The 27,268-nt window shown below is 39.2% G+C and overlaps 1 protein-coding gene across 1 annotated transcript; it reads right to left on the bottom strand.

The window, feature by feature from the left end:
• Positions 1-4,521: 4,521 nt before the first annotated feature.
• Positions 4,522-24,339, bottom strand: SNX22 (sorting nexin 22; the record flags this gene model as incomplete). The annotated part of the gene is made up of 3 exons (XM_010158919.1): positions 4,522-4,682; positions 17,634-17,738; positions 24,256-24,339. Coding segments are annotated over 3 exons (350 nt in total), but the record flags the coding sequence as incomplete, so codon positions are not given.
• Between the last annotated feature and the right edge of the window lie 2,929 nt (positions 24,340-27,268).

Genomic DNA, 27,268 nt, shown 5'->3' with positions numbered 1-27,268 from the left:
CCCCCCATGGCTGCTCATGTCTGCTTTCCTGACCATTTGTTGCAAAAAATCTGCAGTTTTGCTGTTGATTGAGCTCTACTGTCATTAACGCAGATATTTGGTTAAACTGTAGCCGGTACGAGACATACTTTGGACAGAACCCACTCTGTCTCCTTCTAAAGCTGCTCTACCTTATTAAATCTTGGTTTTCAATGTATTTATGTTTCAGGTGAACTCAGTTTTTCTGTTAAAAACAAACTGCTATGGGAATTTCTTTTGCACGGTGTTTCTTTCATTCAGACCACAAACTGCCTTATTACATTAACTCTCCTGACAATTGATTCAAGTAGAATACTTCTCTCCCAAGACAGAAAACGACATCATTTTTACGGATGTCGCAGAACAACACTTCCAATTTAAACAGTTCCCTAAAATAACACAAAATACTTGAAATAACAGTTGCTACTTACTAAGGCTCTCTACTCCAGTGATCCATATATCCTAATATTAAAAAAAAAAAAATTACTCTCTCATTTCAATAGTAATTTTGCAGAATATGCCACAAAAATAATGCCACAAATTTAGCTACACACTCTATGTTCTTGTCTGTGCTTAATACTGCATTTTCTTCATTGTTCTTTCCTGTTTGTACCTAGAAACATATTCAGGTATGCAGCTTTTACACACTTTTGGCTTTCTGAATGGAGCAAAAGCTTGGTTCACTTCTGTAAAAGGCTATCTTATGCTGGGCTTCCATTTAAGGGAACTACCAAGAACAAGACTTAAACCAAAACCAAACCAAAACAAACCCCAAAACACCACAAAAAACCCAAACTGTTTTTCTTTATATCTCCAATGCAAAGACAGTTCCCAGTGTACTGGTCATGGACTTGCAGAAAAGATTTATTAAACTGAAACCAAGCAATACTGAACAAAAAATAATTTGACAATCAAATTGGAGCCAAACACTAACTTGCAGTTAAGGAGCAACTCTTATACACAGGAGAGACAGAAAATCTCTTGTTCGTTGTTCAATTCTCATATTTCTTACAAAAACAAGACAACTGGAAGAACTTATCTATAAACCAACTTGTATAGAATTTTTAAGGTATTTACTGGTAGTTAACAAAACACACGTTCGCACATATGAAAAAAGGCCTCCTGACCAACCTATGAAAGTTAACTAAATGTAAGATAGATTTGGGTTTTGGGTTTATTTAAATCTGTCAATTGGAGGCAGATTCGTAAGCAACAGTTCAAAATTTTTCTTTTATAACCTTGTAAGACCCCAGACACTTGCAGTCGTAACAGGCAGCTGCCCCTCCTAGATAACAGAGCTTGGATCAAGTTCCTTCTGCGTGCCTTCTTCAAAAATGCTTATGAGTTTATATGAATTCCAATATGCAGTTTGATCACACTTGGAGAAGCCAAACCAATTTTGATCAAATTAATAATGGAGAACATAGTAGTGAAAGTGCAGTAGCTTTGAGTCAATGACCCAACTAGCAGCAAGGGTATAATTTAAAGTCAGAAATTTCCAGTGCATGCACCGTTAGCCACAGTGAACCTCTTACTGCTCTAAAGGGAATTGTTTGCCTCTTATTAGATTTTCTACAGCACAGCCATAAGTGATAAATGTACTGCTGTACTCACTGTCAAGTTAATCAATGCTGCCAAAGTTTTGTTGACCTAACAGTAATCCATAAAGTGAGCGGCATTTTCTCTATCCCTATGACATCTCGGTCCTCAGTGGGGATACAAATCTTACAACAGCTTCTTAAAAAAAATGAAAAAACAAAGCAAAGCAAAGCGGGGGGGAAAAGAGACATTTTCAAAATTCTGTCTTTAAATTAGCAGACTGTGAGAATTCTTTGCCTCTCTGACAAATTGCTTAAAAACGAAGGCCACACAATGGATTCAGTTTGATGGTTAAAATACTAGCAAATGGATGATTTCACAGAGGACAAAGCCTTTCCTACTGAAAAGAAGGTAAAAACCAGCTTCAGGAGCCTTCCAAGGAACCAGTTGTGAACACGATTTACTTGCGCCTCTAGATCAGCGCACCGGTTCAAACAGAGCACCGTGCAGCAATTCTGAAGACAGTAATGTGAAAACAATAATAAAAAATCACCACCAATAAAACTTGTCTATTGCCACGTCTGCCTGTGATTCACAATCCATGAGAGGCATTACCACTGAAAAGAAGAAAAAGTCAGGAAACAATCCCTGGTAGAGCGAGCTGCTCTATAAACAAACTGCTGCCATGCTCTCACAAGCAATTATAGACATATGAAATATGAATTGCCATTGATTTTTCTTCTAGAGGTCACTCTGCTTCATGTTTTACGCACTCTAGGCATTTATTTGGGTGGCAAACTGACAAGTTTTTACAGAATTAACGGAGCAATGTAATCCTTGCTCAATCGCAGGTACTTCATTATGGTTCTGTTCCTTGACACTTGTCCCTCCCAAAACTCACTAGCAAGGGAGTCCTCGATAAAGGTGAGGAACAATGCAATTACTTGTGAAAAGAGACAACCCTAACTTGGTCAGCGAACGCTTATTTACTATTTCTGTGCTGATGGCAGACAAGCAGCATCAGTCAGAGGGCTGCGTTTATCACAGCATAGTAATTCTGCAGATAACGTCCTCATTTGGCTAATACTCTCCACATTCTTGTTACTGAAAGAGGGATGAATCCTCTGGAATGGAGAAACAAGATTGCAAGTTAGACCCCTAAGAGCAATAACACAGCTACCTCAATTTCTGTTAAAAATTATTGTAACATTAAAATACTGCAAGAATGCCAAGCTGCTCTCCTTAGATCTCATGGTTTTGATGTTATCTTCACACTTAGCAATTGCTTGACAATTCTTGCTCAGCATCCAGAGAACTGCCTGATTTTGGCCAGTGAAGTCCACAAATAAGGTTGAAACTGAGAATCATGTATCCTGGCATTTTTAGACAGCAATCTTCTTCACTTCTATTATTCATTTTTGGCACAAATATTTGGTCTCTGGGTTTCCCGTGGAAGAATGATTTGCAAAAAGGCTCTGCTGCACCCTTCCTTCCCAGTGGTTGTTTTGTTCCCAAAGACTCTGGTTTACCCTACAAGTAAGACCTGGCATCTGAAGCAAAGGTTAAATTGTTATTTTAAGTCACATTTCTTGGCGCCTCAATGAAAGGACAGAACAGTACTGTGGTACTGAGAGCTTAATCAGACTCTAGACACCATGATAAGCAAATGCAAGAGTATATACCACCAGTGTAAGTATGTCTGGAGAAGTGGTGCCCCAAAAATCAAAGCGGATGTGGATATAGTAGAAGGGTTCAGAAAGGATTTATAGTAGAACGGAAGTCTACAAAAACCCTTGCATTCTCTGTTTAATGGACACAGATGTGACCTTCAGCACACCATCATCAGAAGGCAACACTGTAACTGATACATGGAATGAATAAATCAGTCAAGGAGACAAAATGAAATTTCAGGGGAAAAAAAAACCCCAAACATCAAACCCAAAATGATAAAAGGTGGGAAGATGGGTAGTGACATATGAAGTTGAAAGAATCAGCTGTAGATGTAAAAATGGCAACGTGTGGGTTATAAGTGATAGATATACTACAGGGAAAATAATTTAGATGTCTCCATCCGCATATTAACAAGCCCAGCTTCTCCATCTGTCCCCTATCTCAGCATCAATTAGTGGTCCGACGGTGGAAGTCCCTCTGACTTCCTTGGTGAACATCACCACTTTTATAAAACTGGGCAAAAATAACTGACCAAACTAGAGCAACTGAGATTCTGTGGTGTTTGTTTGTTTGGTTGGTTTTTTCCCCACCGTTTTTGTTTTGTTTGTTTGTTGTTTTGTTTTTTGGGGCGAGGGGGGCACATTTAATTTTTTTTTGAGATGCCAAGCCTGGCTGCGAAACCTCTTCACTGAAATGCTGTCTGTACTTTTACATTAGTCATACTGTTCTTGAGTATCTGCACTGGACTGCAATTATCAACAGCCTCTTGCATCATCAGAGCACAAATTCATCACAAAACCCACTAACCTTTATTTCCAGTACCACAAAAAGAACCCAATACCCTACGGTAACTTACGTCCTGCAGTACACGTTCTCCTCATGCCAGTATTTAAAGTCGGATAACTAATTAAGCCTGCATGATCAAACCTGCCTGAATTTGATTAATTATAAAAAAATCCACTCGTAAAGCAGGTAAGCACTACTGCACGGCAATGTCATTACAAAAAAGCAAACCGCTTCCTAATGCTGACGTTACACAACCGCTGCTGTTCGAATCGGCATGTCTCCGTGCATGACCCTGACCGAGTCCAACTGCACAGGGAAACATCTGACAGGATAATGCAGAGACAGCTGCCTAAATGGGGGCTGCAAGACTGCTGATTGTGAATTCTGTAGGCGGCCTTCGCTCCTCCGAAATATCCTCTTGCTTTATGAGTGCTTTTGAAATGTTACGTTAGGAACCTTCCCCACTGAACAAGGCGTGAGAGCTAGACCCCACGCTGGAAAACGCACCTGGCGATCCGGATCGCTCTGACATCCGGAAAGACTGGGAGAGGTTTCACCTGTCTTAACTTCCTCATGGTTTCTTGGGGACATTCTGAACGTCTTCCAGAAGTCAACATTACAGGGAAGTTGCCCAGAAAACCACAGTTACTCACAATACAACTGGTGACCTGCCAGAAAGGATATAAAGAAAAATACTGCAAATGACCTGTCTTCAAGTGCTACGTCTGTGGCAGCTTGTCTGTTCCCTTCAGCTCCTGAGCTGGTATGACACTGTACTATCACAGTTACGAATGCTGTATTTCCCTACTGATGATGATATTCTGGAAATAAAAAATAAGATGCTTGAAAAATGGAGGATGAACTCCCCCAGTCAGGTGCACACAACTGGAATGACATTTTCTCAGAACGTTTTATTGGGAAAGTTATCGCTGACCTTTTCATTTTCCCAGAATAGACATACCCAGTGGGTTGCAACAGCATAAGAAATAAGATTTTTATCCAGCCATTTTAAAGCTGTAATTCTGCAAAAGCAGACTCCAGCCACGCTGCCGCTGCCAAGGCCAGGGATGCAGCACCCAAACTGCCGTTCTAAGGGGGAGCAGTTTTAACAGCTGGGGCAGCTGGTGTATTTGTGCTCCCAGTTTACATGAGCGATGCCAACACCCACAACAGCGACGCAACCTACCTCGCCAAGGTAATTCTGTAGAAACTGACTTAGGAATTAGTCTGTTTAGTGTGCAACACATTACACGCATCCTCTCCTGCTTTCCTGATGGAGCACATTACTCCAGAGCCTTATATACACAACAAGTAACAACGGAGCCAACATACAATACTTCCTTTGAACATACTAATATTCAAAGCCTATACATTCATTTCAGTATCTGAGGTGACAGAGAGGCTTTCTCCTCTTGCTGATGCACTCATTCTCAGAAGGTGAAAGGCTGGCACGTAAGGGGAACATCCAGGTTGTTTTCCTATGGTTTGTCATTAAGGAAAATATCTGGAGGACCCACATGCAGAACGATGCTTATACCACGTGGGTGAATACCATTTGTCACACGAGGACAGTTGGAAGGAAGGAACACCCATCCAAAAAGGCCTAGATATACATCATTAGGGACACTCGCCTGTATTAAAGAGGAATCAAAATCCAATGTGCTAGGCTTAAGGTTCTACCAACCCCATCCCCCTCTACCAGGGGTTACTGGTTATTAACGTAAGCAAACCACACTTAGAGATTATCATGTCTACCAGACAGTAACAAACACAAATGTAGTATAAGCAGAGCTTTCTTGCGCTTTAGGTGCAACTGGAGGAAATTTTGTGACCAGCTCGGAATCACGGGATCTGTGATTTTCCCATGTCTGTTACTTCCTGCAGCATGTGGAAGGAGAAATGTATGTAGCAAAGGCATCAAATACAATTGGACATTCCCGTAACAGATGTCTTGAAAAGAAACGGCTTTTAGTGCTTTTGTTGTGAGGAGAAACAAACAAGACTAATTTCTGTATCACAGCTAAAATTTTTCTTTGTGCTTAGTGGTTACTTTCAACTCTATTTTGGTGCAGCAGTGCTTCTCACTCCTTTACGTAAAATTTGCATTCATTGATAACATTGGTTTACTCTGACTGTTATACTGAGCTTCGAACTAATTGCTCTCAATTAATCTGTTCCACTCTTAGATAGCTTATTTATCAGATTGGGAAAGATAGATTTAATGGTGCTTGCTGGAAACAAGTTCTTTAATTGGAAATACCAGAGTGTTTAGCTCACTTCGTGCTCTAGCAATTAAGGACAATTTGGAAAAGCGTTTTTCCCCCTCCTATTGTCTCCTTGATTAGATATCCAAAGAAGCAGACAAAACAAATGACAATACCACCTAGCAATATTGGTTCAAATAAAAGCCCAGCAGCCAAATTACTTACTATGAGAAATGTGAACCATCCCCATCAATTCCAATGCTGTGTTACATTCATTTTGCTGTATCTTTGCCTCCCAAGTAGGTAAATGGCAAAATTTCTTTCAAAATGCATAGCTCTATGCCTGCCTCTATACAATTATCCCTTTCCACAAATAAGCCAAATCAACAGAAGAAATTATTTTTCTTGATTAAGCTCCCACATTTCTCTTGGGATGAAACAAAACAAACAATTAATCTTTCCTTATTTGTTCTCAGAAGAACCTGCATCCCTTAAATGTACGATAACCAGGGTACCTGTGGCAGGCAGTCGGCAGCAATTAGGCTTGTGCTGAAAATGAATGGACTGGAGTCAGAATGCCTAATCTGCTGAGAGTTTGTACAGGAGGGCAAGGTTAGACCAGGAAAATTCCCTTGCTGTGGAAATACTGTTAAAAATTACCACTTGACTTCAGCATAATTAACAAGGTTTGGGAATTTATATGAACTGAGTAATTGAAAAGAATTAGCAAGAGATATATACATTAATCTTCACCAGTTACAACGTGCCTAATTAAATTAAAGGTTCTACTTCTACTTCATGCTTTGTTTCTGCAAACTTTGTTTATCTACAGAAGAAAAAGTATGTTAGATATAGATAACAATAGTTATGAGAAATTAAAAAGAAACTGCATCACAAAATTCAATACATCTTGGAGATTTTCTTATCTCTCATTCATAATACTTATCATAAGAAACTCTATGAAAGTTTCTTATTTTAATATTCATGCTTTTAAAGTCAGCAAGAAAACCCGTATCAGAATTATAAATTTAGGCATCATTCAGAAATGAACTTCTGTACACTTAACCAAATCTGTGTTATATTCAGATTTCAGAGACAGTAAGTAGATGAAAAGAAAAACAAAGGTGAGCAATGCTGATGTGTGTGGAGACAGATGACGTTAGCAGAAGATAACAAGCATTTTTTATTCTCCTAGGCTACCCACAAGCACAGGACGGTCTCCCCTTAGCTGAAATCCTTCAGCAGATACTTCAGAAAGGAGACATGCAAGACTGCATAAAAGCCAAGAAAAGGGAACACACACAAAAGAAATCTAATGCGGCAGAGGCCAATTTACTGCAGGACCAAAGGAGAAGGCTCACTGGCCACCTTCCCACAACCTATCTGCAGAAGACTAGTTGTCTCCTCTGCTCACATCTCTTAGCTACTGATGGACCAGCTCTTGATTCTTGCTTAAGCAGCCTTCTTGCAAATATTTTTTCTGTGCCTGTGCTTTTTCCTTGCCATATGCCTAAACCTGAAGTTTATGTATTACTTTCTGACAAAACCCTGTAATTCGTTCCACTGGTTTTTGTTGGGGCTTTTTGTTTGTTTTCCCTTCAGAATGGTCTCACTAAATGATACAAACAATGTTAGATAAAAACATTAAAGTTCTTACAGCACGTTTCAAAGTGAAGAATTGTCAGGTTAAGTTTATCCATCAAACTTTTAATTTAACTTCCTTACGTGAAGGATTTATTTAATGCTGCTTACATATACAGTATGATCCCATACTACTTTTTCCCCTAGAATCAGTTCTTCATGCAAAGCACAGAATGGACGGTATTCAGTTATTCAGCATATATTCAATATTTTGTTTTCTTCCTCTCATCTCCAAACATGCCTTATGTGCAAATTCAAATCGTGCTATAAAGACAGAATTATTCATTTCTTCATGAACTTTTTTCCTTAGTCCGTACATGCAGTTTATGAATGTGTAAAGAATATTAATGCAGTTCTTCATGCAAAGCACAGAATGGACGGTATTCAGTTATTCAGCATATATTCAATATTTTGTTTTCTTCCTCTCATCTCCAAACATGCCTTATGTGCAAATTCAAATCGTGCTATAAAGACAGAATTATTCATTTCTTCATGAACTTTTTTCCTTAGTCCGTACATGCAGTTTATGAATGTGTAAAGAATATTAATGATTGGTCTGCAGTCATGAGTGTAGGGTAAAGAATCCTATCCGAATGCATAAAGGCAATGATTTGGCAAACCTAGGTCTTAACTACAAGCTGATTTGTTGCTGTGCACTACTGAACAACCATAACAGAACATAGTGTGTTGCACTACACACGCAGTAATAAAATACTCCTTGACTGGAAAATAAGGTTCTCCCTTCACTGGCAATTCATTAAGTAACTGCAGATTAATTTTGAAGAAAAGCCCTTAAGACTTGCCTTGAAAGTCCAATTTAAAAAAGCAATAGTCATTACACATAAAAAAAGAATTAGCTTATGTAAAACAACACAGAGTAGTAAATGAAATGTGTTTAAAATGCTGTAGATTGATTAAAAAGATGGGGGAAACTGAGTCTATCCAGGCCACATCAGGTGGTGATAATAAAAGGTTTTCAAAGGAATTACAGCTCCCTCCTTCCTTTCTTGACTATAATGGACAAAAAATGTTTGACTTTTCCTCCCCCTGCCCAGACAAGCTCAAGAAAATCTACTGAACACTTCCTAAGGAAAATTTAATGCCCACATGTCAAATGAGGAGTTGCCTTCAGGATAAGGAAGGTGACCAATTTTATTTCACTGCGGCTCGATGAAGTAAGTATCTCACACTTTGTATTGCTCTAGAAGGAATCACGGCTATTAGAACAACCGGCCAACAGCAGACTGTAGCAGTGCACCAGCACCTGGGTTTTAATATCCCTAGTTCTGCTTTCACAGGCTGTGGCATCTTTAAAGACCTTAATTTCTTTCTCCCTCCTCTTAAAATATCTTACGGTTATTCTGGGTGTATGTCAGTCATGACAGAGACAATCTCTCACCCTATAGAAATGCACTATTAGTACAGTTTGATGTTCATCTTAACTTGGGCGAAGTATGTGATACAATAGCATGACAATAGACAGTATAATGAAGGGAGAATGAGCACTTAGATATGGTTTCTAAACCTGTCATGACTTCTAGCGTAAATTATGCTTTTAACTGGGTAGAATTTATCTTGATCAGATCAACATGTAAAAATGAAATGAGAGAGAAGTTCGTGCAGAACAATTCTATACAGCAAACCTAAACAGATTATTGAAGATGGAGGAAAAAATATGAATCATAAACTACAAAGTAGCACCATTTGAAAAGCTAAAAATGTAACTCTAAAACATAAACCAGGTAATTTTCCTAAGTGTGCTTGAAAGATGCTTGGAATACTTCTGCAGGGAACACCTCTGCAAACAGACACTCTTAATAAAGCTCTCTTTTAAATTATCTACAGAATTATTTTGCTTTCCTGTTTTCTCTTGCTTTTCACCTCCTCTTAACAAGTATGCAGTCCTGCATATGTCAAACACACTTCTTTAAAATCCACAGCCGCCTAACATCAGCAACGTATCCGTACCAGCGAAGAAACATGTATGCACAACAGAATCTTAAGAGAGCTGGTCACAGCAATGATGGATTTAAGTTATTAACCGATCAAAAAAAGATGGATGGTGGTCTGCTTTTCTTAATCTACATCATCATCTAGATCTATTTAAAGATATGTGGTACACTAACAAACTTAGTTAAGGTTTCGATAAAATCAGTAGAATAATCTGCCCTGTTACATTGAGACTGTATCGATCAATAAAATCACTTGTACTAGGAAAGTACTGTTAAGTACTGACAATCCCAGCCATTAATATTATTTAACACTCTGCTCACAATCTTTAATGAGGACAAAGAACATTTTGTCTTTTTATACTTATCATACCATTGCTTTTAGAGCTCCTTACAGGTACAGTTCAACCTTGATTACTGCAGACTAAATGGAGTTAGAGAAGGAAGACACTGAATAATTTTGGATAATGGAGAGAATTTTCAATGTGATTAATAGATGTGGTTGATGCAACAGACTTTCCAGCAAAACACCTTTTAAATCTTATTTCACTGAATCCAACTTTTACTTGCAACTTTCTAACACCAGACTCATTCTCCTCAATGTATTCACCTGCATTTAAAATAAAACTTGTTTCCAGAAATAGCAATCACAACAATAAACATATGTTCTGGACTTGATGGGCATGGGTTTTGGGTTTGGTTGGGTTTTTTTTTTTTTTCCCCTGCAAATAAGGCAATTTGGTCTTAAATTAGTTAGAAATAGATCCCAAGAGTGAATGTGTACATAGGACAAAGGGAAGGATTGCCTCTGCAGAAATCTTCGTGGTGGTTAATGAATGGCACAAGGAAGTCAAAGTGATTTCTATCCAGCTCCTGCTCTCAGATATGGGGAATGGTTAAACAGAAGCCTAGTGGGAAAAAAGACACAGATCAGGCACGCAGAGAATAAGCTGGAGAAGAGCAAAAATAGGACCACATTTTGCAGAAAAGTTTTATAGCTCAAAATCCCTTCCTCGGAGTCCAGCTTTCAAATACACAGCCAATTACATCCCGTGTGTAAAGCATTTGGTCTTAATAGGCATTAGCCTTTACAAACGGCTGTGCACAGTAGCATCTGACCTGCATACCTCTTCATTATACCAGTATTATACCAACCATGTCTTCTCAGCCATGTGATTCAATCTTTTTTCTTTTAAGAAGTGTTTGTGATACATACAGGGCTCAGTTCATGAAAACGCATTAATGTTTAATCAAACCTAACAACAAGCTGAAACACAAGTACGTGTTTAATTACTTTAAGGATGATATCAGAAAGATCATAATGTTTCAGACCAAAGGTCCATTTAGCACTGTATCCTATCTCCAAAAATTACTCTAAATGGATATCAAGGAACAGTATAAATGAGCAAGATGAACATATTACTTTTACTTCAACACTTTTAGACATCTTACTTCAATACTTTAGCAGCCTCGAAAGTTATTTCCAGCTTGAGGACTTCCTGTGTTTGAAATAAACTGCTCTTCCATGAACCTTTCCAGTCTTCCCTTGAACCAACGTAAAATTTTGCATTCATAATGCCCGTTGGCAAAGACACAAGAGGATACGGGAATACCTAAATGCTTGATACAGAATGCGTTTCTGAGACTACAGAAGAACCATTGTATTGAATATTAACGTTGACAGAACGGATAAATGTGATGAACGTGAACTGCACAAAAATAAAAATTGAATTGCTGAACAATCATGGAATAGTTCTAAGATCATTTTGCTATTACATTTCCAGAATTAAATAGTAACCATTTTGATTTATTTTTGTAGGACAAAAGTAAACAGATGTCTTATAAAAGCACACATATCAAAGATCTAAACATCTCCATCAGCACTGGTTCGAAACCATCTGCCTCTACGGACATTACATTTTTTTTTTTTCTTTAATATTGACAGTGGAAGATCAAGAACTGTTCCACTTGGAAAGCACTCACAGATTGCTTCTGATCCTAGAGAACCATGTCAGCTTCAACCAACCCTCAAACCAAGATCTCCCTGTCTTTATATAAAACCCTAGCTTTCATTCTGCCTGGCAGACCTCAGGCTGACTTTCATGTACTACCATGGGACATTTTTTCATGGGACATTTCTTCTCTCCACAAAGAGAAGAGAAAACAGTGAAAAATTCTGTACATCACCAAGGACTTCTTTTCCCCACTTTCTGATCCTACTCCAGCTCTGAAGCAGAATTTCAGCTACAGTTACAGAAGTGGAGTATGAAAGGCAAAGCTCTAGCCAATGCACAATGTGCTGTAATTGCAGACTGGCATCAGAAGTCTGGATGGCTTTTCTGTCTTCTTCAGGATGGACAAAGTAATAAATGGCTGAGTTCACATTCCTCCTTGTTAGAATAGCAACAGAAATTGAATCAGTTAAGCAGTGAAGAACTAATGAAACTTCCCACTAGGTGATGAAAAAATATTTTTCTTCACAATTAGATAAAAAAGCCTGAGAAGTCAAATTATCTCACTCCCCAGAACGATACTGAAAAGGGGCAATGACAGACACTCAAAGAAAGCAGAAGATTCTTGTCCTCAGCTGCAATATGAAAAGCTGCATTCTTTCTGAAATGCTCTGCAATAGTTTCCAAATCAACAAAAAAATCCTTTCAGTATTTTATTTTTTTTATTGAATTGAAAACTTTTATGAAACAACATCACACAACTATATCAACTTAAAAGAAGATAGTTCAAAAGATTTAGAACTCATTTTGGATTGATGACTAAAATCAGAGGTTCTTTTTCTGGGTCTAAGAGAGATTATTTAATCCTTCCACCCAGATGTATTGATTTGTTCATACACACCGTCCAGTCAGAAAAGGCTATTTATTTATTTATTTAAACTTCACCACAAGGAATTTAGTATCAATAGCCATTGAAGTAATTAAAGAAAATCATCATGGCTCATAAAGAAATGACACCTTGGGCCAAATTTTCTGTAAGATACTTTTCCTTCTGCAGTCACTAACTGCAGAAATAGCTCGTTTGTCTTTGCATTTTTGCAGTTACTGTTGAACTGTTCCCCAGAAGAAAGTAAAAAAATGCAATATAATAATGGGTGATTTTCTCCCTTTTATTTCTGATGAACCTACTCACAAAGCAACTGAACATTTTTCATCACTCCATCCACTGTTTTCCTAACTCCACCCTGCTGGAAACTAAGACAGCTACGGAGTACAGGATTGGATTCCATTTTCTTAAGAGCAAAATCGTAACAGATATGGTTTTATTTATCTTTTTCAGGAAGGATTGGTAGTTAAAATATTTTTAAAGAGAATTGCATTTTGAAGAATACTGAAATATAGGTCAAAGTACTTCTCAGATCTCCAGATTATTTCCTTAAATGGAAAACAAATCTCTAGTCCAGTTTCATAAACTCCATAATTCATTTTGAAGATTTGGATTCCTGAAACTGCTGGAATGTTGAAGTTCATGAAGTCCTCAAGTCTCACAGCCAAGCAGCACTTTAACCAATCTTATCTCCAGGAATCAGGACTGTTCTCTTTGTAAAAAGTTCAAGAGTAAATGAAAGGCGAGTATGTTTTTTTGACCTCAGCTGAGAGAGAAATACTAACTCTGCATATTAACTCTGGTTAGAGACACATGTACGTACAGACCCTATGTACATACAGAGCAGTTCAGAAGGTTTACAGCCCTCTGTTTTATATTAGGGTCTTGCCAGTCACAAGAAGAATTTCTTCAGGTCACCCAGACCACAAGAAACAAGTTAGTATCCCGAAGCTCAAAAATATGGGCATCCTCCAAAATCTCTCTCCATAACCAAATAATTTCTGTGAGGACTAGCAGCAGCTACACAGTCTCATGCTGAGATGTGGGTGCCACTTCACAGTGAATTCTGTTAACGATGCCTGTTATCTTGTTGGACTGATGATATCAGCAAATGATGAGATTTCTTCTGCCCAAGGGGGTTAGAAAATATCTATTCCATTGAACTTTAAAAGGCAGACCTGTCAAAGGGCAAGTCCCTGGGGCAGAGAGACTGGATGGCAATAACATCTAGTGTCAGCTTACTGGGACAAGGATATGACCTAACTCCAAATCAGTAGAGAGCAGGTGGCTAGATGAAATTCTTCCCCATTACCAATTCACTGAAAATAAGCCCCATAAAAACTGCTCCTCTAAGAGTACATCATATAAAGTCTATTTGTAACAAATACTGATCAAATTGACAATGCAGCTGCAGCTGCTTCAATAACCAATTAGACAAGGTCCCTCAGTGCTGTCCTTAGGAATCTCAACAATGTCTTCAATGTCCCAAATAAAACCCCAACTACCTGTTCAGTTGGTCCATCCATAAGATCACTTACTGAACACCACAATAATTGTGCAAAAGGGAGCATTTCCAGTGGTCTATATCTCCTTGAAACATACTTCCAAAGCAGACTATATTTCTGTATGGCTTTGTGCTAAACGGTCAGTCCAAGATTATACCGGGGACTAAAGAAAAAAACCAAACCAAACACCACCCAGAAGCTACAGTGCCGATTAAATGTCTGTCCTATCATCTTCCACACTTACCTTCACCTTCGGGTACCTTCAAGCAAACGTATTTCTCAAGGCTGACAAACATACTGTCAGGAGTCGCAGGCTTTCAATGCAGGTTCAGTTGGCAGCCTTTCTCAAATTAGAGTCTCCCTACACAACCAGCTACCTCAAAGCTGTATCTTCTGCCTTTTCTCAACACCAAACTCCTCAGGAAACATATCAAGAGAAGACATTTCATAAGCATAAGCAAATCACAGCTAAGTTCAAATCTTGCTTCAATCTAGTATTACGAGCAGAGAGATTCGGTCAGCAATAGTGTAATCCAATGATCTATTTTATATCAAAACCACCGGGATTCTCATCTCTGCTGTATTACAAGCTACGAGCTCAGATACACAAGTAACTAACTATTCCAGTTGGACCTGTAAAATATGAAAATAACTTCAAAATAACACAGATAAATCATTCTTTCACAATTCCATGAAAATTGATCTATTAAAACAAGAAAAAATCCCCACTCAACCTTTCAAAAATGAGAAAAACAAGCCATCTTATGAACACCGCCTGACAGTGGATACGGACAAATTTAAGAAGATTACTATTTGTATCTCATAATTTAACAATATTTGGTTTATTCATCATTTTGCTGTTCTTCAGAAAGATAGAATGAAATGTTGCTGACCTCCTGTCCATCCACTCCAAGAAACAATCAATCTGTGCCGAAATGCTTTATCATGGTTTCATCATGAAAAGGTAGGAAGTAACAAGGCACTGGCAACTGCAGCACCTTCTGGCTCAGACAGGGGAATTTCCTGCTTTTTTACTATTTGATGTAGACCAACTCTACTGTTCTAATTCCATATCACTACTTTTATCTGCATTTAACTACAGAAGTCTACTTAATTAAAAATATATTAAGAATCAGATATGATTAGACCATGTCAGGTTCAGGTCTGTATTTGACTGCTACCTGCATGGCATGCTACTTCTTGCCTGTACAGGTTTTCAAGGTGCAAAGTGCAATAATGAGAAATTAACATGTATTGCATGAAACAAACTCTTTAATGTAACATCTGTGTAAATGCTCAATCTCTCCATGAGATTCTAGGTTGTTATGAAAAAACAGTTGATGACTACCATGACTCCGTTATAGATCACCAGCTGCACAAATGGCTGGCTACTAGTACCACCACTGACTAGCAATGGTAGTAGCCGAACTGTTCTTACAGATTAACTCGCATCAGCATCCCCTGAAAAAATGTTTGTAATATTTTATATATCTGGTGTTATGTCTTGTCTTCTGAACGATCATGTCTTCCGAAACTAGCACGTTCCTACACTCTGTCTCGGAAAAAGCTTGGCACCAAAAAAATCTCCTAGTAATTGAAATGCCTTAATATGAATTTTGAATTGTCTGAAATCAGGGTCTCATTATCTTAAAAGTTAAAATTGCACTGATGATTCAGAAATTAATGACTTTGACAAAAATATTAATGAATTGTTGTTTTAATGGATGTTAACATGGATATAACTTAGAGGCTTGTCATGCTTTAATCAGATTGCATTCAGCAGTCCTTCTCACCTAAACCACTGCATGTTCCTATGATAGCAAATGGTGATCGAAGAGGGGAAAAGTTAATTAACTGTACAAGAACACGAGTTAACTAACTCTTCCAGTAGGGGGAGATGTTATTTTAAAGTTTATCAGCAATTAAAAGGTGGTAACTAATTTACCCCTCTCTCTTTCTAACAAAATCAACCTCACAAGAGAAATTGGTACATGTGCCTAAGCAGCGATATTCTCCAAAAGTCAGTTGTATGAAAATCAGAAAAAAATTTAAAATTTACAGCAAATGGCTGGAAGACAAAAACACACTGACGATGGAGCAAGCTGTGCTGACAACAGAAAGGCCCTATTCTTTTTCACACCCACAGTGTCTCCAACAGCAGTATTTTTTCACGCACAAAATCAATGCAATTTTTAGATGCCAAAGATGGTTTAAATATCATAGAGCAAGAAAGAAAACAGGGAAAAAATTTTCAATTTAACAACACTAAGTAAATACTTAAAAATTAAAAAAAACCCCTATGTTGCCTGAAATGTTCCCTATGTCTCAGAACAAAGCCAGAGTTGTGTTTTCCTCCTTATTTCCAAATTTTTTTTAAAAGTTTAATGTCAGAAGTGATACTGTCTCAGGTCACACTATAATTCTGTTCTGCTTATGCAGTTTTCTTTTACAAACCTTCCTGAGAATCAGGGAGGGTCCTGAGTGGTGCAGGTTACCATCTATTTTCTATAGATGAGCTCACTGCCCACTGTCCACTACTACCATTCTTCCAGTTGTGCCACTGCAACTGTAGATGATGACATAAAACCTATCTGTGAAATTTTTACTACTCTGGTCTGAGTGAAAATAGAATACTCTTACTCTGGCATTCCTAACAAAACAATTATTTGTTGAATCAGATCATTTCTATGATCCCCTTCAATAAAACATCAGTACAGCTGAAGGTGCGGTGGACTGGGAATGTGTCTAGAGGAACACCTTAATCTGGCTGTGTCACCCGAGAAATGACTGTGAAACAACACCAAAGGGCGTTTTTAAAGCAATCATGGTGAGAACAGAAACTCTGTTTATTAAAAAAGGCTGGGATTTATCACTCGTATATTTAGATGTCTATACGTCTGAGCCATTCCTGAAGACTCCTTTTGCTACAGTCTGTAGCAAAATCAGAACTCAAACAGGTAGAACCTGGGACTTCAAATGCAAGTTCCCAAACCGACTGAGATGAATATGGTATGACAGGTTCCTACTGCAACTAGATGAACAATTCAGTTACAGACACGCACAACAGAGATATGAATTTACTAAGTTGATTCTTGCCTACTCTTGTCTATATAGGTGTGAGTTAAATGAAGACACCTTGTACCTCTTCTGCAACACTTCCGATTGTTATGGTCAGAACAACTTTGGGAAGAGTAACATTATTTTTTCACCCTTTCAGGCACAGGAAAATGAGGTACTAGTAGGTTTGCCAAAGTCAGTCAGCAGCTTTTGCCATAATGAGGAAAAAAAAGCAAAATGGTCTGGATTTCTAGCTGCTAGTCTTGCTAAGTGAAGAGAAATCATCACTGCTGGTCAATTTCCAGCTCACTTCCCACCTCTAAAACTGCCGATCAGTAGAACAACCCCCTTCATACCTTCCAATGACACGACCACTCTGAAACTGGATGCTGCTTTCACTTTCCCAGCGCTGCGAGGAGACGTACCTGCAAGTACAACTCCAAGCCATGCCGTCGCTGCTCCAGGACCTTGGGGACCCAGTTTCTCACGTGCTTTGAAGGGATCTCTGGAGTTCTTATGAACTTCTTGAGCTGCAAGTGAAAAGAAACACTGACAGAAACAAAAGTATAATAGCGTCCTTTTAAAGCAAACAAGTTTATGTTAGAGATGAGGCAGTGTGGGTAAAATAACCACGCGTAAAAGAACAACAGCACAGCAATAGTTACTCACCACCAGCCCACTGCGGTAACAGCACACTTCATACCTACAGGCTGCAGTTTAAAATCTCCACATCTAGGTGCCCTGGACAGTGAGGAGGAACCTTACTAACAATCTGTTGTGACTAACAGCCTAAAAACAAATCTGGCAACAGCTACACGAGAATATCAGCAGCGTCACAGGATGTACGCAGACAGTGCCTTGTTAAGGCAGGTAAAAAAACACCGTGACAACTTCTAACTCTGGATTTAGGTAACTGTAAACAGGCGGAAGAAACGCAGGGTGGAGAGATAACCATTTCCCTGGAGAGCTGGCCATCATGAGAGCGAAACAACCATGCTCTCAAATTGCACCAACAGACGGACAGTTGTGTTTAATATCTTACACAGAGAAATAGCAACATTGCTACTGAATATATCTCCAAGGGAGCTCCGTAACTATTGCTCTAAAGATTCCCACAGGAAATGGGTATATGCTTACACATCAGTGCATACAGACAGACACAAACATTCGTTCTGACAACACTGAGAATCCTCTTGCTGGAGCAACAGATGTTTTCAAAACTGAAAAATATTAACGTTTTCCTCAAAACTACAAAGCAAAAATAATAACTGGAAAAGACTCCATTGCATTTTAATAGAAGGTGACATTAGACATCCTTTCTGTTGGACACTGCCTCTGTGTAAATCCGAGGCAAGGAATGCAAGGAAAGAAACTCAAAATTGACTTTGACATGCATACCCATGGGAGACTGAGAATTTACATTTCATCTTTGAGCTTGCTGAGATGTCACTATAGGAAAAAGCAGTGCCAACATATCAAGGTCTCTACAGTCACAAATAACAAAGCTGCAGCAAGGAAACCTCAATTGCTCTGGAAACATTTTACAACTTTCTTATTTCTGAACAGTGCTAAATTACAATTAAACGTGAAGTGAGAAAAACAGCCCACCAAAACAAAACCCCAAACCCACGTGCTTTTACTGACTGATGTTAAAGCCCAAACATAAAACCTCATTTTTTGCTCTAAATTGATCGAGAATGTTGAAGAACATATGGTCACAGCTGTTCTGAACTATGACAGCACCTGCAGATGAGTAACAAATGAGGAGAATGCTCCAGATGAGGGGAGACAAATCTGAAACAGTACAAGCATCCAGCAAGGCCTAGCTGCTTACAAGATAAATACTCTGTCGCTGGTACCACAGCTGATGATTAACAATCCTTTTGTGCTCTGTGGCCCTGTTATATAAGGCATCCAGAAAAAATTGTGCAAGCACAGGTACCATGTATTGGTATGAAGCACATGCTGTACAGATGTACAAAGAATAAATGGTAAACCCACCTTCTCACGCTTACAATAATCCAATAATATACTGCAACGATTAGTTATTACAATGCCGAAGAATATTAAGCAAATCTATGTATGTCTTAGCTACACTGCTTCAGATCTGTCCCCACACAAGAATTATTGTCTGTAATACCTTCCTGTCCGTAACGCTTACCTAATGCCTATTTGACATATCTATTTCCTGCAAGACTAAATGATGGCTCAAACTGTCAAGTAAAGAATTATTTGTCCAAGTGTGAAAAGTCAATATGATTTAGTGTACACTAATTATTCTAAAATTATAAATAACTTGTAAAATAAGATGTATAGAACTTAAGATTTTTGCAGATGTCACTGCAAAACTGTCACCTTGTTGTCAGTTGCAACACTGTCACCTTCTAGCATTCTGGTGCTTAAAAAGAACTACCAATATTTAAAAATATACAGGGAAAAAAGTACAAAAAAGAATTAGGGAAAAACTACAAATAAATGATTGTGGGTTTGACTATGTTAAACACATAGAAAGAATTTAATTCTTTCTAAAAAACTCTCTGTATGAGCATAATAAAACATTTGTTCAGACTTGGATACAATACTGTAATGTGAATGGTGCATAGCCTGAAAGGCCTGGTTTGTCGCTCATAACCAGGGCAAAGTACAATGGCCTCTGCAAACTATTTCAAACAAGGCAACCGCAGTGGATGGTTTCTGGTGCAGCACGGCAGTCTTGAAAAGATTTTAAACCTTTTTCACTACAGCCCGATTGCTCAGAGTTTTGTGTAAAACTCTTTTTACACAACTGGAATGTAAGAAAGGTTCAACTCAGGAAGGAGATCAATCCAGCCATGCTCCTGGAAATGGGTTTGTTTATCAAAATCAATCAAAACATTAATTGGCATTCTGATGAATGAATAATGTCCTATGTGAGCAATGGGGTCCTCCTTCCTGCCAGCGGAGTATATCCTCCAGCAAGAGGCACAATCTCCCCTTCAGCCTCTATTCCCATTTTCTACCACTGTTGTTCTCTACAGTTTTGTTTCTCCTGCTCACTACAGACATCTCCAGCACTAAGGGCACCTTGAATATGCAGTAAGTCTAAAGATACCTTTCCAATTATCATGTACTCACAGCAATTTAGAGTGAAACTTACATTTTAAATTAAAGGGGAAGAGAGGAACAAAGAATAAATACCCAATTGGCATGCTGAAAGCAAACTGGTATCTGGACCTGAGTATAAATAGTGCCATGGGATGTCAACAAATCGTTCACAAAGAACAATTGAGATGCAAGCTCAAAATATTCTTCTCCAATAAAAACTGTTCAACTACACACCTTACTTCTTAAAGAGCTTTGAGAGTACACTAACACAAAACAGGGAGAAGAACGGGTGAAACTACACACTGTATTACCAGAGAATGCCTTCTCCAGGATTTCTGTAACACTGAAAGCACTAAGAGAGGTTCAGAGCATGAGCTGTTCAACCATGTTTACTGAAATTTTACTGCAACTTCAAAAAGACTTAGGCAAAGACGTATACTGTTGCCAAAATAGGCTGTGTGCTTTGCATCAGTACAGGGAACAAGAAAGTCAAGTTTGCAGGGTAATATAAACAGAGAGCAAGCAGAGGAGGAGTAAGATGAGACAAACTGAAGAGTGGTACAGTTGTCCTGTTAGAATATCAGCTTTTCATTTTTGTTTATTTTGCTGCTATTTCTGGAGAGGGAGAGAGAGTGAAAGGGACCATCAATTACGTTTTACCTGCTGTTCTAAGGAGAAATCTCTGCAAAGGGAGTTACTGCAGAGGAAGTATAGTGAGACAAGTCTGAGAGTGAGACTGCAGTCATTCATGACCTATGTGGAGTAATTGTGCAACTCCAGAAATGAGAGTGAAATTAGACGACAACAAAGGGAAGAAAAAAAGCGGGGGCATTCAACGCTTCTTTTGCTTCAGTCTTTAATAACACTGATAGACCATGGGCTGCCCGGTCCCCTGAGTTGGAGGATGAGTGAGGAAACAGCGACTTGTCATGTGTGAACACTGAAATTGTAAGGGACCAGCAGTATGAGATGAATGTTCACAAGTCCCGGGTGCCCGATGGGATTCATTCCAGAGTATGGAAGGAGCTAGCAGACTGTATGGCAGGACCCTTTTCAATCACCTACCAGGAGTCCGGAGAGGTCCCTGCTGACTGGAAACTAGCCAGCATTATTCCAATTTACAAGTAGGGTGCGAGGGGACACCCAGAGAACTACAGACCTGCTGGTGTAACTTCAGTACCTGGAAAAATTATGGAGAAGATCATACTGGATGCTACTAAAAGGCATTTAAAGGACAACGCAGTCATCAGGCACAGTCAGCATGGGTTCACCAAGGGAAAGTTCTGTTTAACTAATTTGATACCCTTCTATGATAACATTACCCATCTTGTGGATGAAGGGCAGGTGGTGGATATACCTTTTCTGGATTTTAGTCAGGCTTTTGATAATGTCCTTCACAGCATCCTTCTAGGCAAGTAGACCAACTGGGGGATGAGCAGGTCCATGGTGTGCAGGGCTTAAAGGGTGGTAGCGAATGGGGCTAGCTCTGGCTGGCCACTGGTCTCCAGCAGTGTTCCTCAGGGCTCAATTCTAGCACCAGTTCTGGTCAACATATTCATCAATGATGTAGATGCAGAGGTTGAATGCACCATTAGCAAGTTTGCTGATGATCCCAAACTGGGAGGTGCTGTCTCAAGGGACAAAAGGCCTTGCAGAGGCACCGCTGGATTGACCGGAGCACTGGACAATAATTAATGGGATGGAATTTAAAAAGTCCAAATGCCAGATTCTGCACCTAGGATGGAATAACGCTGGTCACAAGTATAACCTGTGAGAGGAGTGGCTGTGGAGCAGCCCTGCAGAAAGGGACTGGGGGATGCTGGCTGGCAGCAGGCTCCATACGAGTCAGCAGTAGGCCCTGGCAGCCAAGGGGGTAACCCCCACCCTGGTGTCCATCCCACACAGCGTGACCAGCCAGTCAATAGGGGTGGTTATCCCGCTGTATTCAGCGCTGGAGCAGCCTCACCTCCAGTGCCATCTGCCGTTGTGGGCCCCACGATTTCAGAAGGATTTGAAAGTCCTTGAATGTGTCCAGAATAGGGCAACAAAGCTGGTGGAAGGGCTGGAAAGAATGTCCTATGAGTGGCTGAGAACTCATTGCTCTCTACAGCTTCCTGAGAAGGGGAAGTGAAGAGGTAAGTGCTGAGCTCTTCACCCTAGTATCCAGTGGATAGGACGTGTGGAAATGGCTCAAAGCTGCACTAGAGGTTTAGACAGGATATTAGGAAGCATTTCTTTACCAAGAGGGTGGTCAAACACTGGCACAGGCTTCCTAGAGAGGTGGTCGATGCCCCAAGGCTGTTAGTGTTTAAGAGGCATTTGGATACCACCCTTAATAACATGCTTTAACCTTTGGTCATCTCTGAAGTGGTCAGGCAGTTGGACTACATCATCCTTGTAGGTCCCTTGCAACTGAAAATTCCATTCAGTTCCATTCCAACAGGAGATAGTCTACTTGAGTAGGGTGCATTCTAAGCATATAAAATACTGATTTTCCACTCTTACTGTCTCCTAACTTATTTTGTTGCATAATCTCTGCTCACCTGCTCACTTTCCACTGCAGGATTATTGTTACATGCAAAATAAAATGCACACGTACTGCAAGGCTTGGAGGTGGGTGAGTGAGTTGTACTACTGATTCTGACACTGTTGCTCATGTGGCATCATATTCAATGTGAACACAAGGGGGGAAATATCTGACACATTAAAACTGTAAACAAGGAAAAGAGTATTATAAAGTGGCAGCTGATACCACAATTGGGGTAAGAAGCAAAAAGGCAAGAAATACTAGTGCAGTAAAGCAAAATACATTCTTGTTCTTTGGACATCTGAGGGGCAACACACAGACAGGTCAATAGTTGCCTTTTGTTGACTCAAGTTTGCTTCTATCCATACACCATATAAGGCTGGCAAAATCCATCCTTTCTCCTACCAGGATAATGCTTCTTCCCTGAACAAGATGATTCCTGAGCCGATTCAGGGCCACCAGCAAACATGCTGGTGTGGGTAAGCTCCTCTGACACCGCAGTGTCAGGAGCTGTGAACACCCCTGCTCCTTGCTGTCGTTTGCAGAGGAAGCTGTTCCATACTCACGGCAAGCACTGCGACTCAAAGCAGCTGAGTGTGCGCACACTCCACCTCTGCTGAGAGCTTCAAAGCAACAAACACTCAGATGACCCAGGTCCTAGGAACGAAGGACTGAAGCTCTTCACTGCGGCCCCACAACAGGCAACCGGCTGCAATGCTTTTCCAGAATTCCCCTTCACAACACTTGGCCTCCATAAGGCAGAAAAAACATACAGCTCTCCTTTCAGCTGCACAACTGTGTAGCAGCGTCCAGTTTAGCCTGGAGAGGAGAAATCATACTTTCCCTTCAACGGTGATCAAAACGATTTAAAGAACAAATAGCGGATAACTTCAATGTATTAGGTTCCCTTCTATATATTAGTAAGGTGATTCAGTAGACAAGCTTAGGAGATATTTTATATCACGTTCATTGTAGGAAGAGCAGCAGAGTGGATGGCCTACCCAGCCTTTTTCACATCTAGTTTGATGGTGAACAGAAGGTGTTTCCTCACCTTTACATATAGCAGGCAGCAACACTAATTCATAGAACTAACAAATTATTTGCCTAATAGGATAAAAAGCAAAAATATATTTATTTGCTACAGGAATGTATCCTATTTTGTGATTTTTACAAGAGAAGAACATACTTCAAGACAGCATTTCAGCAATACAGCAGGTAAATAATAATCAAAAAGAAAAGGAGAGTTAGTAACATCTGCGAAGTCACTGTCTCCTTCCACAAAATAGAAAAGAAACTGAGTTAGGTGGGAATTCATTTCCTGAGACATGAATCACAAGATATTTATAAGGTAAACCACGTACAGTAATAATTTGGAGAAGAAAACATCACAACTAAAGCAAAATAAAATTACATCTTGTAAAGAAAGAGATCACTACCTTTTTATGAAGTGCATGGAATTCACTATACCTCTTCTCCACAAAATGCTTCCTTCCATTCATTAGCACCTCTATTTTAAAGACCTGAAAATTATAAATAATAAAAAAGGAGATTAATGTTACTTTCACAAACAGTTCTGTGACATGGTTGTGACTGCACATTTTACCATGGTCATTCCAGCATGTAGTCCCAAAAAACCCATGATGACTCACAAGGTGCAGAAGTACAATGATTGATGGGAAGTATGCCTGAATCTTCCGTTAACAAGTTTGTTCAAACATACATACAAAAAGGCAAGTCAAGCTTGTACTGTATACTGCACATTAAAAACTAAGCATTAAAATATTCCCTTCAGAAATACGTAATACATTTTGAAGTAGTTAAAAAAATATTTGAAAAAGGGATGGCAAGAACAGGAAAAAAAAAAGGAGAAAAGAAACAAAGATTCCTTCTTTTTCCCGTTCACAATACAGCATACTAACACACTCACAAGTGTTCAGTAAGAACTGGGTAACAGATGCACTGTGTTATGCATGGAAAAGAAGAAATGAATGCAAACACTATACCATAGGTTAATTTCCTCCTAACCTACAAATTCACCTGTAGTCTCAATTGAGCTTATGCCACTGCTATACCCTAGGAAAAAAACCCTCAAACATGGCAAATGCTTGTTTTCTTTGTATGATACATGTGACAGCTTTTGTTGCTGCCTCTAGAAGGTTGAAAGGCCAGGAGAAGCAGCTCTCTGGATCCACTAATTAGTAGTCACTAACATGACATTTTCTTGATTCTCAGGTCACTGGGTCAGTTCCGAGGGCAAATGATGCAGAAATATTTTGAAGTACTCAAGAAAACATGGTCTATTAAATGAAGACAAAATCGGCAGACAAGCAATACATAAATAGTGTCTGGTTTGTCTAGGAGCTCTTTGTTTTCTGTTTCGCTCAGAAAATGCTGGAAATAATTATTTCCAGGACACGAGAGACAATGTTCAGGACAGATGATTACATCAAAACTCAAGACTTTGGCCAAATCAAATGTTCTTTGAAATGAATTTGCAAACAGCGTTTATGCCTGAATGCAGAAAAAAAGGGGTTTCTGTCACAACATGCCCAGATAGCATTGATCAGAGCAAACACACAGAAACCATGATGGATAAACACTTTCCATTGTCCACTAGAACCCGCCTTTCACACAGGTCAAAACGCTATGGTTTTCACCGGCTAGCCAAACCACATTGGAAACAGACGGCATTTTATTTAATCCAGACGGAAACACGTCCACCTTTGTTTGAACGCAGTATGGATGGGACTGCAGCCATTTCACACCCATGTTTACAGTGCTAAATTTAGTTCAGATTCTTGTAATTAATTGTGCTACATTCCACCTCTTTGAAAAAGACTATTTCTTTGTCCTAATTACTGTGAGCAGATGACCTTATTTGGGTGCATTGATTTTTTATCCCTCCTCCCTATCTATTTAGACTATTTTGGGACAACAGCTATTGGCTATTAAACAATTTTCCTCTATATGTGAAAAAACTCCAAGGCACCCTTAGGAATATGTTATAAATTCAGAGTTGTAAAGAGACTCACAAGAAAAAATCAATGTAGGCTTTTTTCTTTAGTTGAGACTTAACATCCTAATTATATGAGAGGAAAACATTATTTACATCTTATATTCTACACACTGTATGAAAGAAATAGCTCTGCAAGTAACAAAATGCTTTGGACTGCACAGGGAAGCCACAGCACTGAAGAGGATTCAAGGATACTTGGTAGGAAGAATGGTTAACAGAGTTAACGAGTTAATTTAGAAGTGACCGTGAGACACTGGTTCAGGTGTTGCAACAGTTTTGAATTAACTTGATAGTAAATCTCCAGGAATTACGAGCAACTCAGAACGCCCACTTATACCTCAGCCACTGCACCACTGTTAGTTTAGCACTTCTGTTGGCTACAGGGTTTGCCAAGCAATTTGGAGAGGTCGAAGGGGCTCCTGCCTCAGCTATAAGTACTCCCTTGACAGGTAACTTTCTTGTGAATCATGGCTTGGCTTGTGCAGTCCTTTTTGGTTTTAGTCATGTATGTGCAACTTCAGAGAAACGTCTTTCCCTCTTAAGTCTATAAATCCATCATTTATGGAAAATAGTTGGAATACGGGAAAGAAAGGAAATATAAATCCCTATATGGACCTTCTTTACAAAGCATGTATCGATTTTGTTCTGCATTTCATCACTGGTTAAGGAATTACAGAAATGGCTTTAGAACACCAAAAAGTATGAATCACGTATTCATCCTCCGTTTTAATCTTAGCAAAATTTTAATTACTGTCTCATAATTCTTGCTAACAACATGATACTGAAGAACATATTTGCCTGTTGCTTGCACAGAAGACATAAGAGCAGCAAACCACAGCTTCCCATGCACAGTGATGTCATTTCCAAAACCACAATTCTGCTACCTTTACAACCTCAATTGGTTGTACCAGTTGTGGTTTAATCCCAGGCAGCAATCAAACCCCACCCAGCCACTCGCTCACCTCTCTCATCCTCAAGTGGAGGAGGAGAGTCAAAGGAAAAGACATGGAAACTCATAGGCTGAGACAAAAAAAAAAAAAAAATTATAAAGTAAATTGTTACAAAGTAATAAAATAGTGATACTGGTAATATTAACAATACTATTAATACTAATATTAGTAATGAAACTAATATTATTAATATGTAATGAAAATAATACTACCACCACTAATATGTAATGAAAATAATCGAAAATAAAACAAATGACACAACTGCTGATCGATGCCCAGCCAGGTCCTGAACAGGCAGATCTGGAGAGCCCAAGCCCAAGAGCCAGAACAAGCCCAAAAGACAGAGATCACACTAGAGCCAGAGTGAGCTCTGACAAGTGAGAGAGAGAGAACGATAAAACCAACACGGCACCCAGCCCACCCCCAACCCACATACTGAGCATGTTTTGTGGAGTGAAATGGAGAGCAGCCCTGAGGAGGACG

The sequence above is a fragment of the Eurypyga helias genome, unplaced genomic scaffold (assembly GCF_000690775.1).
Source record: "Eurypyga helias isolate BGI_N326 unplaced genomic scaffold, ASM69077v1 scaffold23289, whole genome shotgun sequence".
NCBI classification, from domain to species: Eukaryota; Metazoa; Chordata; class Aves; order Eurypygiformes; family Eurypygidae; genus Eurypyga; species Eurypyga helias.
Note: the sequence above shows the minus strand (reverse complement) of the source record. Positions and strands in the feature narration are given on the sequence as shown.